The 15752-nt window shown below is 34.0% G+C and overlaps 3 protein-coding genes across 5 annotated transcripts; all 3 read left to right on the top strand.

Annotated features, from left to right (window-relative positions):
* Nucleotides 1-1962, top strand: LOC143192747 (uncharacterized). 2 transcript variants are annotated; one of them, XM_076398309.1, is made up of 4 exons: nucleotides 1-161; nucleotides 215-274; nucleotides 339-398; nucleotides 1662-1962. In XM_076398309.1, the coding sequence occupies exons 1-4, from the start codon at nucleotides 111-113 to the stop codon at nucleotides 1914-1916; spliced, it is 426 nt and encodes a 141-aa protein (XP_076254424.1). In that variant the 5' UTR covers nucleotides 1-110; the 3' UTR covers nucleotides 1917-1962. The 2 variants fall into 2 exon arrangements, with proteins under 2 accessions (XP_076254424.1, XP_076254416.1); XM_076398301.1 differs by having other exon boundaries at nucleotides 336-398.
* A 992-nt stretch (nucleotides 1963-2954) lies between these two features.
* LOC143192760 (uncharacterized) lies at nucleotides 2955-6228 on the top strand. The gene is made up of 4 exons (XM_076398323.1): nucleotides 2955-3106; nucleotides 3164-3211; nucleotides 3277-3327; nucleotides 5878-6228. The coding sequence occupies exons 1-4, from the start codon at nucleotides 3041-3043 to the stop codon at nucleotides 6130-6132; spliced, it is 420 nt and encodes a 139-aa protein (XP_076254438.1). The 5' UTR covers nucleotides 2955-3040; the 3' UTR covers nucleotides 6133-6228.
* A 5098-nt stretch (nucleotides 6229-11326) lies between these two features.
* LOC143192712 (uncharacterized) lies at nucleotides 11327-14226 on the top strand. 2 transcript variants are annotated; one of them, XM_076398222.1, is made up of 4 exons: nucleotides 11327-11482; nucleotides 11541-11603; nucleotides 11668-12048; nucleotides 13726-13866. In XM_076398222.1, the coding sequence occupies exons 1-4, from the start codon at nucleotides 11435-11437 to the stop codon at nucleotides 13738-13740; spliced, it is 507 nt and encodes a 168-aa protein (XP_076254337.1). In that variant the 5' UTR covers nucleotides 11327-11434; the 3' UTR covers nucleotides 13741-13866. The 2 variants fall into 2 exon arrangements, with proteins under 2 accessions (XP_076254337.1, XP_076254326.1); XM_076398211.1 differs by lacking the exon at nucleotides 13726-13866 and adding an exon at nucleotides 13939-14226 and having other exon boundaries at nucleotides 11328-11482.
* Nucleotides 14227-15752: the final 1526 nt, after the last annotated feature.

Genomic DNA, 15752 nt, shown 5'->3' with positions numbered 1-15752 from the left:
TATTGCGATAAGGAAATTGGAGGGTATAAAACCAACATCATCTAAGTTAGTTTTCATTTACGCGGTTTTATTGTTTAATTTACCGTAGACTGTTTAAGCAGATTCACAAAATGATGCGACTGTTCTGTTTTCTATTCTTCGTTTCAGTGTACCAAGCCATGGTAAGATTCAATTTTAATTTCACCTGTGGTTTTTAATTTTTTTTATACTTTAGGCCACCAATCAAATGCAGCCAATAAAAGCAATCGAAAAGGATGCTATTATAAAAAGACTGGTAAGTAAAACAAACCACGGAATCATTAAGTTTTTTTTTTAAATTTGTTATTATGATTTAGCAGACACCTTATGAAGCAACTGATGCATCAACAACTACAGGAACAACTCCAGTGGATTATTTGGTGAGAGTTACTCGGTTTTGATTAAGCATAGATAGCTATCTAATATTATGGCACCATTGTTGGTTTATGGTTGGTTCAAAAGTATTATCCGAAAATAAATTGTTCAGTGAATAATACTATGCAGTACTAATAATCAGTAATTATTCCCTTAGTTTCTGTGAACTTAAACACTCATATTAATATGTACATCGACATTGTGTCCGGTCGAGGAGTCGGATTACCTCAGCATTGATATGCTGAAGATATGGATCTAAATTCATTTGTAAAACTCTATGGAATACACTATTTCTGAAGTACCATTCCTCAATATTTTTCTTTGAAATGTGTCCAGACTGATCTACGTTTTTCAACCTTATATCCGGATACCATGTTCTTATTCATATAGAATTATTCTTATAGAATTATTCTTTATAGAATATTAACAAGAAAGAATAAATATGCTATTCTTCTTTATTCGTCTTCTTCTCAATATCTGTCTTTGTAGGTACATACACTTTGATATTTTTATATTTTCATAGGGGTGCGTGGCATTGATGGATTGACATTGACTTTAAACTCATTAAAAGTGATTCTACGTTGCTTGGACTTACTGTTAATATTTTTGATATATCGAAATATATCAAAAAACAATATCCAATTTGACGACTGATAGGAAATTTCAATTTTAGTTGTATATTGGTATTGGCTTAAATTATAATATTTAGGGTAAGAACATACGTTGCTTCGCCCTACTGTTTATATTACTTATTGATGTTTGTAATATACTTGCTGCAGTTTCCTCGCGGAAGTAGCTAATATACTATGCTACAACTCAGAAGTATCATCAGTGTATATCCGCTGAAGTACCGTTCCCAGCATACTAGACTGAGGCAACCCTGATATGTGATTCATTCATATGATCTCGTACCCCTTGCTCGGCGAGTTTAATCTCTAGTAAAGTTTTTTCTATAAATCCAAATTAATCTGCTGGTATTATGTTTTGACAAAGACTGCAAACTTTCACACTTTGTAAGTAAAACAAATTTTGAAATAAACCATTGAATCGTAAATCGTAAAATATAGAAACCAACGTGAAAATAAACCAGCATATACCCGATTTTGTATCGCTTAATAAGTCTCCAAATTGATTAAGATTATTTTTAAAAAAATTTGTTCTATTTCAAAACAGGTTTTCTATTGTATCAGTCTAGGGACTTATTGGGTGATGCGATTACATTGCGCTAGATTAATATTTCCTCTATTTTTATATACTCTTCTATATAGGTGACTGTCCGTACTTCCAATGTTCCCTCTCTTGATTATGAATATGACGCTGTTGGTATCCTTCAGGTACTTCTTGACGAAACTCGAAACATGACCACTGTTTTACCCCAGTTTCTTAAGGAATTCCAATTGAAACATGATAGTCACCAGTGGAAACTGTCCCATGCTTGCAGCACACTTTTATTACCAAATAGTGTGGTGTATATGGAGTTATACGAACATGCTACCGGTACAACAATTTACTTATTTGAATAGAAATTGTTTACTAACACATATAAATACACATGCATATCTTACTTAACATGTATTTTTTAATAATATACCTCTTTCTATTACTATCCAACTGACTAAAAGGTCTAATGCAAATGAAATTTTTCATTAAAATTGTAGTGCTTAACTGCTTATTTTAGTAGCTTAATAAAATATATCGTGACATCTTATACTGAAGACAATATCAATACCTAAATAGGGAATATAAGTTTTCATAAAAAACTACATGCATTTTTATGATAAATGTAATTTAAATAGTATTAAATTGAGTATATTATAGTATAGAAAATTCAATATATTCTCATATTCGTTAAGAAAAAAATTGTTCGATAGATAATGCTTTTTGATGTGTCTTGAGAATCTCACTAAGTATTGGCTATAATTTATATATAATTTTTATTGTCCAGAAAGAACAATTTTTTTTATTTCCCGAACTATTTTCCAGCTATTATTCACTATTATATTCCGCTAGACAAGAAATAAGCTCGACTATCCCTCAGTGCAGCATACTGAGCCAGGTTTATACTTTGTTTACACTGCAGATCTTCCAACTAATCAGGGAGCAATAACTGCGACCTACTATGACGACGCTGCTATCCTATATTTTAACTCGAAAACAGTTTAGCCCCTAGGCCATTGCTAGTTAGGAGAAACAGTTCATTTATATATCTAGACACTCAGGGATGAAAATGAGATAAAACTATATAACGAAAACATCATAAATAATTAAACAAAGCAAAAAGTATAACACATAAATAATACAGCACAAGCGCTGAGTGAAAACTAGCTAGCACACGAGGCTAATGACAATATGACAAGATATTAGAAAACATCGTGGCTTATTGAACTAGGACGGATTGCCATGTGGCAGAGATGACAGAAACTTATTATACAACTGCATTTCTGTATTTACAAAAACTGTAGCTTTGAACTCAATATTAATAACAGAAAAAATTGTTAATTGTAATGATTTGAGAGAATATATATGTCTGTGTAAATAGTAAAAATCTCAATTGTTCCGATAAGAAAATTGGAGTGTATAAAACCAATATCCTCTAACTGAGGTTGCAGTGGCGCGTTTTGTCTGACTGGTTTACAACAGACGGTTCATGCTATTTCACAAAATGATGCGTTTGTTTTATTTTCTTTTTGTTATTTTCGTGTGCCAAGCTATGGTGAGATAGTTCAATTTTAACTCAACTTCTGGTTTATCTCATAAAGGTTTCTTACAGGCCACCACTCAATCAACTAAAAAGGACGCTATTAAAAAAAGACTGAATGTAAGTAAAGACATCATTCAATTATTATTATTTTGTTATTTTCATCTATAACTATGAATTTACAGGACTCCTATGCTACTTCAACAACTGAAGGAACAACTTCAATTGATTACCTGGTAAAATAGCTTATAATACTCTCTAATATTAGCGGTTAATTGTTGGTTTATGGTTGATTAAAAAGTATAATTTTATAATATAATTTTCAGTAAAAACATTATAAATTGGTAGTTAAAATGTCTTAATTTCCGTGAACTTGAACTATAATATTAATGTAAACACCGACATTGTGTTCTGATTTGTAGTAACACCACTATATGAAGCTAGACTAACTCAGCCTTGTTAGGGGCCAGTTTTTAATGACCTTGTCAATGGTATTCATTACCAAAACTCTATCGAAATCACTATTTCTGAAGTACCATTGTACTAATTAGTACAGTATCCGTACTAATTTTATATTCTGAACTTCATGTATGGATAATGTATGTATGGAATATGTATGGATCATCGGCGCATATATACTAAACGACTTTTTCCAACGTAGTAGCCTGTGGAATAGTAGGAATAGGAATTCTGCAAACTGCCTGGATAACATTTTGCTGAATTTAAAATTGAACCTGTGTTAGGCCACGTCCAGAAATGTGGCAGAACAAATTCCTCTTTCTTCGTATCATAATTTATTCTTGTATTTCACTTATATTCGTTATTTTATAAAGACAATCTGATATGCTGGGATTTTGATTTGAAAAAGACTGCAACTTTACACATTTTGCGATAAAACTAATTTCAATAATTGATTTTCTATACACTCTTGTTTTAAATTTTTGTGTATTGATGAAAGAAGGCCATTACATATAGCCCAACATTATTAGTCCATTTCTATATGATTTAATTATTTTAACTGTATGGTTAAATAAAGGTAGCAAGAATTAGTAAAGCATATGTGTATTTTACTAAAAGTTATTATTTGAATGAAAGTATTAAATTGTAAATAAAAACTTGCAAATCAGCGAGAATGTAAACCAATATGTAGCCAAAGTTATACAAAGCAACAGTTAATAAGTTTACCCTGAAATTTAAAAATAATTTTTTGCTTGACAGGTCAATTGAGAAGTCCCCCGCCTACCACAGTAAAACACATTTTTTTGCCAAAATTAGTTTCTTTATGCAACATAATTCCCTTAAAGGGTGATATAATGATTATAGTAAAACTCAGTTTAAAACGGGCCTTAGTTTCGTCGATCACCTCTTCATTAGACGAAAATTTCTTTCAAGCGAGCATTCTTTTGGGATCTGAGAACAGGAAATTGTCGCTGGAGGCCAGATCTGGAGAATACGGTGGATGAGGAAGAAATTCGAAGCCCAATTCATTAATTTTTGCTATCGTTTTCAGTGAGTTGTGACACGTTGCATTGTCTTGGTGAAGCATAACTTTCTATTTCTCCAAAGGTGGCAGTTTTCCATCGATTTCGTCCTTTAAATGGTCCAATAACGCTATGTAATAGTCGATATTGATGGTCCTTCCTTTTTCAAGGTAGTCAGTGAAAATTATTTGATGCGCATCACAAAATACAGACGCCATAAACTTGCCAGCGGACTATTGAGATTTCCCACGCTTTGGAGCGGGTTCATCGTGTACAGTCCAATCGGATGACTGTCGATTGGACTTCGGAGTGAAATAATAGTGTCACGTTTTATCCATTGTCACATATCGATGCAAATACTTGGGTTTATTACGCTTGATCATCTTCAAACACTGCTTCGAATCATCAACTCATCGTTGTTTTTGCTTAAAAGTGAGTTCGCGCGGCACCCACTTTGCACAGAGCTTTCTCCTACCTATATATTCGTGAATGCTATGACGTACACGTTCAGCTGATATCGTTAAAGTATCTGCTATTTCATTCAGTTTCAATTTACGGTCATTTAAAATAATTTTGTGGATTTTTTAAATGTTTCCGAGCGTTCACTGCGTTCATCGTCTTCGGTGCTCATTTGACTACGTCTAAACTAAGCATACCAATCCTTGATGGTTGATTTTCCTGGGGCAGTATTCGGAAACTTTGCATTAAGCCAAGTTTTTGCTTCAACTTATGTTTTCTCTTCAAAAAGCAATATTTTATCAACACACGAAATTCCTTTTTATCCATTTTTTTTCAATAACAAAAGTTGTTTTGCTCAAGATGCTATAATTCATAAACTAATAATCCGTCAGCTGTAAAATTTATACAAGTATCATTTGAAGGTTAGGGTTAACTAAAAAAAATATGTATTTAATTCTAGTATCGCCATCTATGTGTCAGACCGGAGACTTTTCAATTGACGTGTGATTTCGATCCCACCAACATACACTCTTTAATGATTATATACAAGTTGATATACGCAAGAATAAAATCGCATTCACCGCCACAAGGGAGTCATTGTCGATCTGGTCTTATACTAGTATTAAACTTATATGATGAAATCTCCAAATATATATTAAAACTATTTTGTTATATTTTTATGTTCAGTTCAGAAATAAATGTTTATTTTAGCGATTATGTCTGAGCAACAAAACATAATCAATTTTTGTTTTGTTTTGAATCATCAAAAGTTTTCTGATGTATCAGCCCTGAAACTTAATAAACGATGTGATAATATTCTTTATTTTTATATCGTACTTTATATAGGTTAGCATCCGAAGTTCCAATGTACCCTCTGCTGATTACCAATATGATGCAGTTGGTATCCTGCAGGTGCTTCTTGACGAAACTCGAAGCATGGCCACCGCACTACCACAATTCCTTAATGAATTCCAATTAAAACATGACACTCACCAGTGGAAACTGTCTTATGCTTGCAGCACTCTTTTATTGCCGAGTGGTGTGGTATATATGGAGTTATACGAACATGCTACCGGAACTACCGTCTACCTATTTGAATAATTAGTGTTTTTACCACATATTAATACGCATGTATATATTACAGTAGTTTTATAATAACGTATATTACTTTATAATAAATCTCTTTACATTACATTACTACTAGTACTTTTACAAATTTAGTATATATTTACTTATTGATTAATACGTCTAATACTTAACATTAGTATAAAAATAGGTTCTAGTATCGCCACTCATGTATATGGTGTTTATTCATCTTGATCAGACTATACGCAACATTTTATAGATAAGTATATTAAAACAATATATTATAATATGTGGCGACCGCCACGACCCTTTAGGTCACCACCAATTCACCATCAACAACTACAAAGGTTGGCAACGGTACCATGCAGTTCTGGAGTATAAAAGGCCATCACGATGACGTCTCGCCCTCTTTTCTTTTCACCGCCCCTTGTAACAGTACCGCTTCCACAGCGCTACCGTACTTCCTCTACTTAACCTAATATCCTGTCAATTTTCCCATCGACCACATGTATCAATCGTAAGTTAAAATAAACAACTTTGATTCAACCAGTGTTTTTAGTTCCCGTGCAAATTCCTTCCAAAAATAGTAGTGAGTGTTCTGACAAATAATCGCAGCGGCAGCCACACATTCCGACCAACCGACCGATCGACCCGATGAACATTCCTACAATTGGTGACCCCGACGTGATCAAAGTGCCTAACAGGTAAATCAACTCAACATAAGCCACTCGACAGGTGCTTGACACGTACATGGAAGGATAGCACGAGGAACGGAACCCATCAACATCACGTGGTCGACGACACCCCACGAGACTAGCCTGATGGACGAAAACCACAGAAGCCCATCATGTATACCAGCAACACATGAACACCCTGGCATCACGAAACGGGACACGTAACCCACTTATAGGTACCCTCAAACAAAGCTAAACGCCCCAAGACGAACGACGTCCTGCTACAACTCCGATGGCAGCTGATCCCGTAAAACTCCTCGCTCAGGTTGGGATCCCCATCTCATCAGCAGTCCCCGGGCGTTTGTTTGCGTGATTGCGGGTGCATTCCGGAACTTGCACCACATATAGGTACGTTCCACGGCTGTTCCACTAGGAGGGGAGTTATGTGGCGACCGCCACGACCCTTTAGGCCACCACCAATTCACCATCAACAACTACAAAGGTTGGCAACGCCGGTGGATTGGTACCATGCAGTTCTGGAGCATAAAAGGCCATCACGACGACGTCTCGCTCTCTTTTCTTTTCACCGTCCCCTTGTAACAGTACCACTTCCACAGCGCTACCGTACTTCCTCTACTTAACCTAATATCCTGTCAATTCTCCCATCGACCACATGTATCAATCGTAAGTTAAAATAAACAACTTTGATTCAACCAGTGTTTTTAGTTCCCGTGCAAATTCCTTCCAAAAATAGTAGTGAGTGTTCTGACAAATAATCGCAGCGGCAGCTACACATTCCGACCAACCGACCGATCGACCCGACGAACATTCCTACAAATATAATATAATATAACGTCCTAATAGAGTATAAAGCATTATATAAGCTTATATATGAATCTGTAAAGGATAAATATGCTATAGAATAAGAACATATCAAAAACAATTATAAGAAATCAATATTATTATGCCTTTTTCCTTTATCACATATATTCAGTGTAATTAATTTAATAGGATCTGTTAATATATTTTTGATAGTGTTTCTTTGTTAAAATTTTATTAACTTGTTTTACTCAAAAATATGGTGTATGACGAAGATTTTTGACAAGATGGTATATAGTATCTAGGAATACGCGCATTTTAATAAAATTGTCGTAATTTTTTACTGGGAAATGAATACCGCATAACATTTAAGAACTAATTGGTAAACAGAGATAGGCGTTAGAAATCAAAGCCAAATGTTTATTTATTTAATTGATGTTACATTAGTAAATAGCAATAGAATTTGGCACTTTCCTTCACTTTCCATGTAGAGTTACTATATCTATTAGTGTTGGGAACTATCGACTGAAATCGACTATCGACTATTTAGTAATTGATTACGTTTTACTATCGACTATTTTACTACCTTTTACCAGTAACTGTTTTGGTCTACTGTTTCAGTCGTGTACATTTAGTTACTATTTTTGATTCTACTAGTTTCATTCGAATGATTTTTAACGATATGGCTCTGTCCTTGACAAAATTGTACCCGATTTATGCTTATATGGACTTATATGTAATATATATATATATATAGTTTTATGAATTTTTTGGTAGTTTGCTTGTAAATAACAATATATTGTATTGTATATTAATATAGCAGCTTTTTGGAACGATATTTTTCAATATTGTTAATGTAATAAGGTAAAAAGATCAAAATTGTGAATGATAAATATTAAAATACTTTTGACTTTTTTATGGCAATAATAGGTAATATTTCGATTACTCTCTCGATTTTTGTTAAAAAAATATTTCTTATTTCTTTAAAAAATTACGTCATGAATGAGTTTTTTCTCATAATTAGGTATATGTTTAATTTTTGTTTAGTATTCATGGTAGTTGTACATCTTTTGTTTTAAGTTTTGTTTCAGTTCTATTGTATTGTCTATATTTATTATAGTAGATTATTTAAAAATAACAAATAACATATAAAGTCACGACAAAACATTTGTGGGTTATTATTCCGTTCCACAGAAAAATTTCCATTCCTTTTTGCAGATCCACGGAATATTCACGTTAATAGTATACAGTATTTTTTTTTCTTTTCTTTTTTAAAATTAGTACGTGAAGAAATATGTACATCTCCATCTCGCTTATTCTAAAGTTCGAAAATTTAAGCACATATACAATTAACTGCTCCAAGCAATTATCTCCGTCCTTTCCTCTCTCACAATTTATACAGGAAGGGATTTGTACATCTTCATCTGACATCAGGAATTGAACAAAACTGTCGAACCGTGCATTTAACCGAAAATAATAATTACTATTTTGAATCGCTAGTTTTTGACTATCGACTGTTTTGCGAGTATCGACTCTTTCGATTATTTTCACTCGATAGTTTCCAACGCTAATATCAGTCTATATATTAATCAGCTTAGTGAAAATCTTGCCTCCCTTTTTTGAGGAAATAGGATTCACCTGGAGTCTGGAGATTTGGAATTGTTAGAGCTTACGTATAGAAATAATTTATAGGCTTAACACTTTTGGGTAATTTAAATAATAGGAAATTTCAGATATTGTCGTCCGATCGGTGACACAAAATATAAAAACAAATAGTTTACGCTGTGACCGACACGCTACCAATTCCAATTCTTAGACGCGTAATATGCTGAAGATAAATCCCTAAATTTACCTTTGAAATGGTATTAAGATGGATAGTGATTGTGCAGCGTCGTGGAAGGCTTAGTGTTATTTTCTGTTATTCTCGTATTGTTGGAACCATAAAAGAATTTCGGCAGGTTTAGATAAAAAAAATTAGATATAATTATATTTATTTTTTACTATTTGTCTATTGAAACGAATTTTCAGAACTAAATAAAAAACAACTGATGTGTAACTATGAAGGTTTATTACCAAAAAGTGTAGCATCGACCTTATTCCAGTCGTAAACAAATCGATGCTGGCGTACCTAAACGTTCCCCGCTGGCCCCAGCCTTATTTAACCTCTTTGTTTCAGATCTGCCGAGAAAAGAGCATATTGACGTCGTGTTTTACGCTGATTATATTGCTTTCTTCACGGCCGCCAGGTTCGAAGTTACAATTCATGAACGTTTACAGAAGCAGCTCGATCATGCGTTCAATTGGTTCAAATTGTGGAGGTTACAAATCAACCCCCTGATAACCCAGGCCCTCATTTTCCATAAGAAGCGTTCCGCACTGCGCGTCTCGCAACTTAAGATTGAAACCGCGATAATTCCATGGCTGGATAACGTCACGTACCTAGGTCTTCACTTCGACCGGCGGTTCGGTTGGCATTCCCAAATTCAGAAAGTAATCCAAAAAGGTTCGGGGATAGCAAACCTGCTATCTTCTCTGATCTGATCTTCTAGCAGACTTCCCATTTCCATTAAATGCTTATTTTCAAGATGTTAATTCGGTCCGTACTCCTCTACGGATCTAATGTCTACTTCAAGTTTGTTACACCCAACCAGGTCAAACGGCTTCAAGTTTTCCAAAATAAGAGAATACTAAACGCTCCATGGTTTGTCAGAAATAATCAAATTCATAGGGAAACTGATACTCCAGAAATCAAGTACTTCATATCTCAATCATTCCACAAACAGCAACTCAGATCAAGTTCTTCTTAGAATGCGCTTGTTCGCGAGCTGGTTGACATGCTGGAAGCTTAGCACCGTGTCACCGCCAAGCTCCTCGCCTTTTCCAGGCTGAAACGACCTCATCCGTCGTTACAGTCATAACTTTTGCCGCCATACAACAGTATCCAGTTGTGTGTTAACTCAGGTTCGCGAGTCAATAGAATCGCCGGGCCCTCGTGCCCAATAACGGCTGACCGATCAGCGGGTGCCATATCCCCAAATTTAATGCAGTAGCAGTACCGATCCACAGGGTCAACTGTGAGGCGGTTTCGGTTTAGTGTATTGGTAAGCCCAGAGGCAGTCCCACATAACCCGGTCCAACTTGTCACTCCAGGGCAAGTCTCCGCGACCAGGTATGCGTCATACATTCCACCACCTGAATAAATAAAAAAGCATCGATCTTAATTGAACACTGGCAGAAAAATATGTTTATGATCGTGATGACTTTAGAAAAATAGTATACCTAAAATGTATGGCTAATTTCCACTCGACTTTAGAGGGTATAAAACCAACATCCGCTAGTTGAGATTTTAATTACGTAATTCGATTAATTGATTAGTTTAGTAGACTGTTTATGCAGATTCATAAAGTGATGCTTTTGTTTTTTCTTATGTTTATAGTTTGCGCGTGCAAAACTATAGTAAAATGGTTCAATTCTACTTGCTATTGTTTACTACCTCTTATATTGTCATTTATATATTTTACTGCGTTTGGTTTATTCGAAAAAAATGTTTTTGCAATGCAGTCAATAAACTGATTCGAAAAGGACACCAATATAAAGTGACTGAGACTAATTAAAACAAACAAACTTAGGTTTTGTTATTTCCAGTTATAATTATATCACAGGATGAGTGTACAACCATGGTATCTCTGTGTAAATAGAAAATATATCAATTGTTCCGATAAGAGAATTAGCGTGTATAAGACCAACATTCACTAATTGAGATTGCAGTTACGCAATTTAATTAACAGATTTACAATATACTATTCAAGCGGATTCTCAGAATTATGCGTTTGTTTTGTCTTCTATTTTTGGTTTCAGTGTGCCAAGCTATGGTAAGATGGTTAATTTTACTTGTGGTTTATATTTAAATATTTGTTTTAACACTTAAAGGCCACCAATCAAATGCAGGAAATAAAGGGAATCGAAAAGGATGCTATTATAAAAAGACTGAGAGTAAGTGAAACCGGTAATTGTATCATTATCTATTGTTATTTGTAGCTATAATTATGATACACAGGATAGGAATGATCCTATAAAAGCTGAAAGATCAGCAACTGAAAAAAGAGTACCTGAAGCAACATTAATGGAAGCTACAACAACTGACGCAACAACAACAGAAGCAACAACAACTGATGCAACAACAACGGAAGCAAAAACAACTGATGCAACAACAACGGAAGAAACAACAACTGAAGCAACAACAATAGAAGCAACAACAACTGAAGCAACATCAACTGAAGCAACAACAACTTATTCAAAGACAACTGAAGCAACAACAACTGAAGCAACAACAGCTGGCGCAAAAACAACACAAGAAACAACAACTAAAGCAACAACAGCAGAAGGAAAAACAACTGAAGCAACAACAACTGAACGGAAAACCCCAATTGATTACTTGGTAAGGCAGCATATAACAGGTCAATTGAAAAGTCCCAGTACCCAAAGTAAAACACATTTTTTTGGCAAAATTGGTTTTTTTTATTCAACATAATTCCCTTCAAGGGTGATACACTCCAACGAGCGAAAGCGACCCGCCAACTTTTCGTTACAATTTTTATAGTACCATTTGTCCTTTGCTTCAAAATAGGTCTCAGTTTCGGCAAACACCTCTTCATTCGACGAAAATTTCTTCTAATCGAGCATTCTTTTGAGATCTGAGAACAGAAAATAGTGATTGGGGTCCAGATCTGGAGAATACGGTGGATGAGGAAACAATTCGAAGCTCTATTTATGGATTTTTGCCATCGTTTTCAGTGACATGTGACACTATGCATTGTCATGGTGAAGCAGCACTTTTTTTTCTTCAAATGCGGCCGTTTTTCGGCGATTGAAGGAAGACTCTCAAACGGTCCAATAACGCTATGCAATAGTCGCTCTTGATGGTCATTCCTTTTTCAAGGTAGTAACTGGAAATTATTCCATGCGCATCCCAAAGTACAGACGTCATAACATTGCCAGCCGACTTTTCCGATTTCCCACGCTTTTGAGCGGGTGCGTCATGTGCAGTCCACTCGCATGACTGTCGATTGGACTTCGGATTGAATTGATAGAGCCATCTTTCATCCATTGTCACATATCGACGCAAAAGCTCGGATTTATAACGCTTCAAACACTGTCGTTATTTTTGGTCAAAAGTGAGCTCGCGCGGCACCCACTTTGCACAGAGCTTTCTCATACTCAAATATTCGTGAATGATATGATGTACACATTCAGTTGATATCCTTAGAATGTCTGCTATTTCATTCAATTTCAATTTACAGTCATTCGAAACCATTTGGTGGATTTCTTTAATGTTTTTGTCGGTAACAACCTCTTTTGGGCGTCCACCTTCTTCGATGCTCATTTTACCATGTCTAAACTTAGCATATCAATCCTTGATGGTTGATTTTCCTAGCCAGTGTCCGGAAACTTTTCATCAAGCCAAGTTTTTACTTCAACTGAATCTGTCCACTTCAAAAAGAAATATTTTATCAACAGGCGAAATTCATTTTTATAAATTATTTTTCACAATAACAAAAGTTGCTTCACTCAAAATATTATAATTCACAAACTAATGATCCTACAGCTCTCAAATGTATACACGCATCTTTTGAGGGTTAGGGCTAACTAAAAAACTTATGGATGTAATTCCAGTAGCGCCATCTATGTGTCAGACCGGGGACTTTTTAATTGACCTGTTATAACTAATATTATAGGAGCAATAGTCTCATAGTCTAATATTAGGGGTCCACTATTATTATCGCGAAATAGGCTGCAATGTTTCTCGCTTTGCAACTGAAACAAATTTTACAATTAAAATGTATTTTAATTGAACGGTAAATAATAACATGCATATCTACGAGAATGTAAACCAACATATACTGGAACTTATACGACCATCAATTAATAAGTCACCCATTTAATTAAATGAAACTCTTTTTCCATATTTCGACCTTCTTCATCAATATGCGCTACTTAACACTGCTACACAATTTGATGTATGTAATGAAAACACATTCATTGATAGAAATAATTCATTACCGATCCCCATTTAAACATAATATTTTGAAACTATTTTGTACAACTTATGTTTCAGGGCCGACCTAATTAGGTATAATTATCAGGTTGAATATTGAACTTTAACAATAGTGTACTCCAATCAACCAACAATGTTTAAACAGCAAAGCGACACTATTTTTTTGTTTTGTATCAAAAAAGATTTCTATCGTATCAGCCCAAAGACGTATTACTTGATGTGATAATATTGTGTTACAATAATATCTCCTTTTTTATATTTTATTTTAAACAGGTTAGTATCCGTAGTTCCAGTGTTCCCTCTGCTGATTACCAATATGATGCAGTTGGTATCCTGCAGGTGCTTCTTGACGAAACTCGAAGTATGGCCACCGCTTTACCCCAGTTTCTTAAAAAATTCCAATTGAAACATGAAAGTCGCCAGTGGAAACTATGTCATGCTTGCAGTCTTCTTTTATTGCCAAATGGTGTGATATATATGGAGTTATACGAACATACTACCGGAAATACTATTTACCTATTAGAATAGTTATTGTTTTTAATATACGTTAATTCACATATATATTACAAAAATTTAATATTGACCTGTCCTATTTATTAATAATTATCTTTATATCATAGCCAATTAATTAAAGTGTCTAACACATATATAACTTTTGTATTAAAATAAGTTCTATTGTCGTCATTCATGTTGATATTATTTGTCTGATTGCAATCACATGAGTAATAGTTAATAGTTTTACAAAGGTAAATCGTTAAAACAATAAATTCCGAATTTATCGATTACTTGGATTAAGTTAACTGCCTTAATCAAACAAAATCAAGTTTTAACAGCTTAAACGTTGACAGGGTTCGGAAACTAGAGGGTAGTTTAATCGTTATTAGACTAATTTGAGTGGATACTCTAATTTTCAATATAGGTAAAATAGTAAATAAAGTAGGCCTCCTCATGTGAACATTTTTTATTGGTTATTAAACATAGTGTCAGGAAAAATCGAACGTATCATTGCGGTCTCCCCTAACCCAGCCCAGCTAACACATTTAATTATTCAACAAAGTTCAAATAAGCTAAATTTAACATATTGCAGATGCAGTAAATAAAAAATTATTTTAAAATTAAATTGAATAAATGAAATAGAAACAAAATATTTCATAGAGAAATACATCAAAACATTATATATTAAAACATGACCTATAAATAGTCTTTGTAGTAACCTTGATAATTTTAATAAGATCAATTATTATATATTTAATAGTCTTTCCATGGTAAAATTCTATTAACTTGTTTTACTGAAAAACATGTTGTGCGCCTATATAATGTGCAACGAACATTTTTGTCAGGATGATATGAAGGAACTATGAATAAAATAATTGAAATATAAAAATTTATTGGTCTACAGGGTTAAGCGTAAGAAAATGAAATCGAATATATTGGATACATAATCAAAATTAATTTATTTTAATAAATTAACGTTTTGAAATAACTATTTAATTAATTGGCGCACATTAGTATATGGCCATTAGTATATGGAACCATTCGAACATTCGGCAACATTTTTTATGCAGCAGAATTACATATACGTTCAATAAAATTTTGATTTTTGTTCATTTGATCACATTTTGACTTTAGAATCTGTTTTCTTGATTTGTTGATAACTATGGGATAAGTAATAGGATAGATATTAACCAAAACAACACACTGAACTACTAAAATGGTACATTAAAGCCAGAATATTTAGAGTTAAACAAGAAGAAGCTTGCTCTAAATTAAATTAAACTGAAGCAGGTGTACCGAAGGAAGTGTACTGGGCTATTGCTTTATCGACTCTACACTTGTGATTACATTTGCTGATGTTAATTTCATCATAGCTGTCGGAGACAATAGTGAAGAAGCCACACGAAAGTTGCAAGTGACAATATAAATAATTAGGCACAAGCTTGAAAAAGTAAAATTAACGAAACCAAATCTGTGCATGTGCAGTTCACTTACAATCAGACCGTACAAGCATCAATACTATTAAATAATACTATTATTCCATATAAAAACAACGCTAAATATCTCAGAATAAGTAGTGATGCAAAAGTTCG

This window comes from Rhynchophorus ferrugineus, unplaced genomic scaffold, assembly GCF_030347505.1.
Source record: "Rhynchophorus ferrugineus isolate W39M unplaced genomic scaffold, kcgeb_rfMv2 rfM1, whole genome shotgun sequence".
NCBI lineage: Eukaryota > Metazoa > Arthropoda > Insecta > Coleoptera > Curculionidae > Rhynchophorus > Rhynchophorus ferrugineus.
Note: the sequence above shows the minus strand (reverse complement) of the source record. Positions and strands in the feature narration are given on the sequence as shown.

Coding starts and splice junctions, on each gene's coding strand:
- LOC143192747 (XM_076398301.1), top strand. CDS start 111: ATGATGCGACTGTTCTGTTTTCTATTCTTCGTTTCAGTGTACCAAGCC. Junction 162..214: donor TTTCAGTGTACCAAGCCATG/GTAAGATTCAAT, acceptor TTTATACTTTAG/GCCACCAATCAAATGCAGCC. Junction 399..1,661: donor CAACTCCAGTGGATTATTTG/GTGAGAGTTACT, acceptor TCTTCTATATAG/GTGACTGTCCGTACTTCCAA.
- LOC143192760 (XM_076398323.1), top strand. CDS start 3,041: ATGCTATTTCACAAAATGATGCGTTTGTTTTATTTTCTTTTTGTTATT. Junction 3,212..3,276: donor CTATTAAAAAAAGACTGAAT/GTAAGTAAAGAC, acceptor ATGAATTTACAG/GACTCCTATGCTACTTCAAC. Junction 3,328..5,877: donor CAACTTCAATTGATTACCTG/GTAAAATAGCTT, acceptor TACTTTATATAG/GTTAGCATCCGAAGTTCCAA.
- LOC143192712 (XM_076398211.1), top strand. CDS start 11,435: ATGCGTTTGTTTTGTCTTCTATTTTTGGTTTCAGTGTGCCAAGCTATG. Junction 11,483..11,540: donor TTTCAGTGTGCCAAGCTATG/GTAAGATGGTTA, acceptor TAACACTTAAAG/GCCACCAATCAAATGCAGGA. Junction 12,049..13,938: donor AAACCCCAATTGATTACTTG/GTAAGGCAGCAT, acceptor TATTTTAAACAG/GTTAGTATCCGTAGTTCCAG.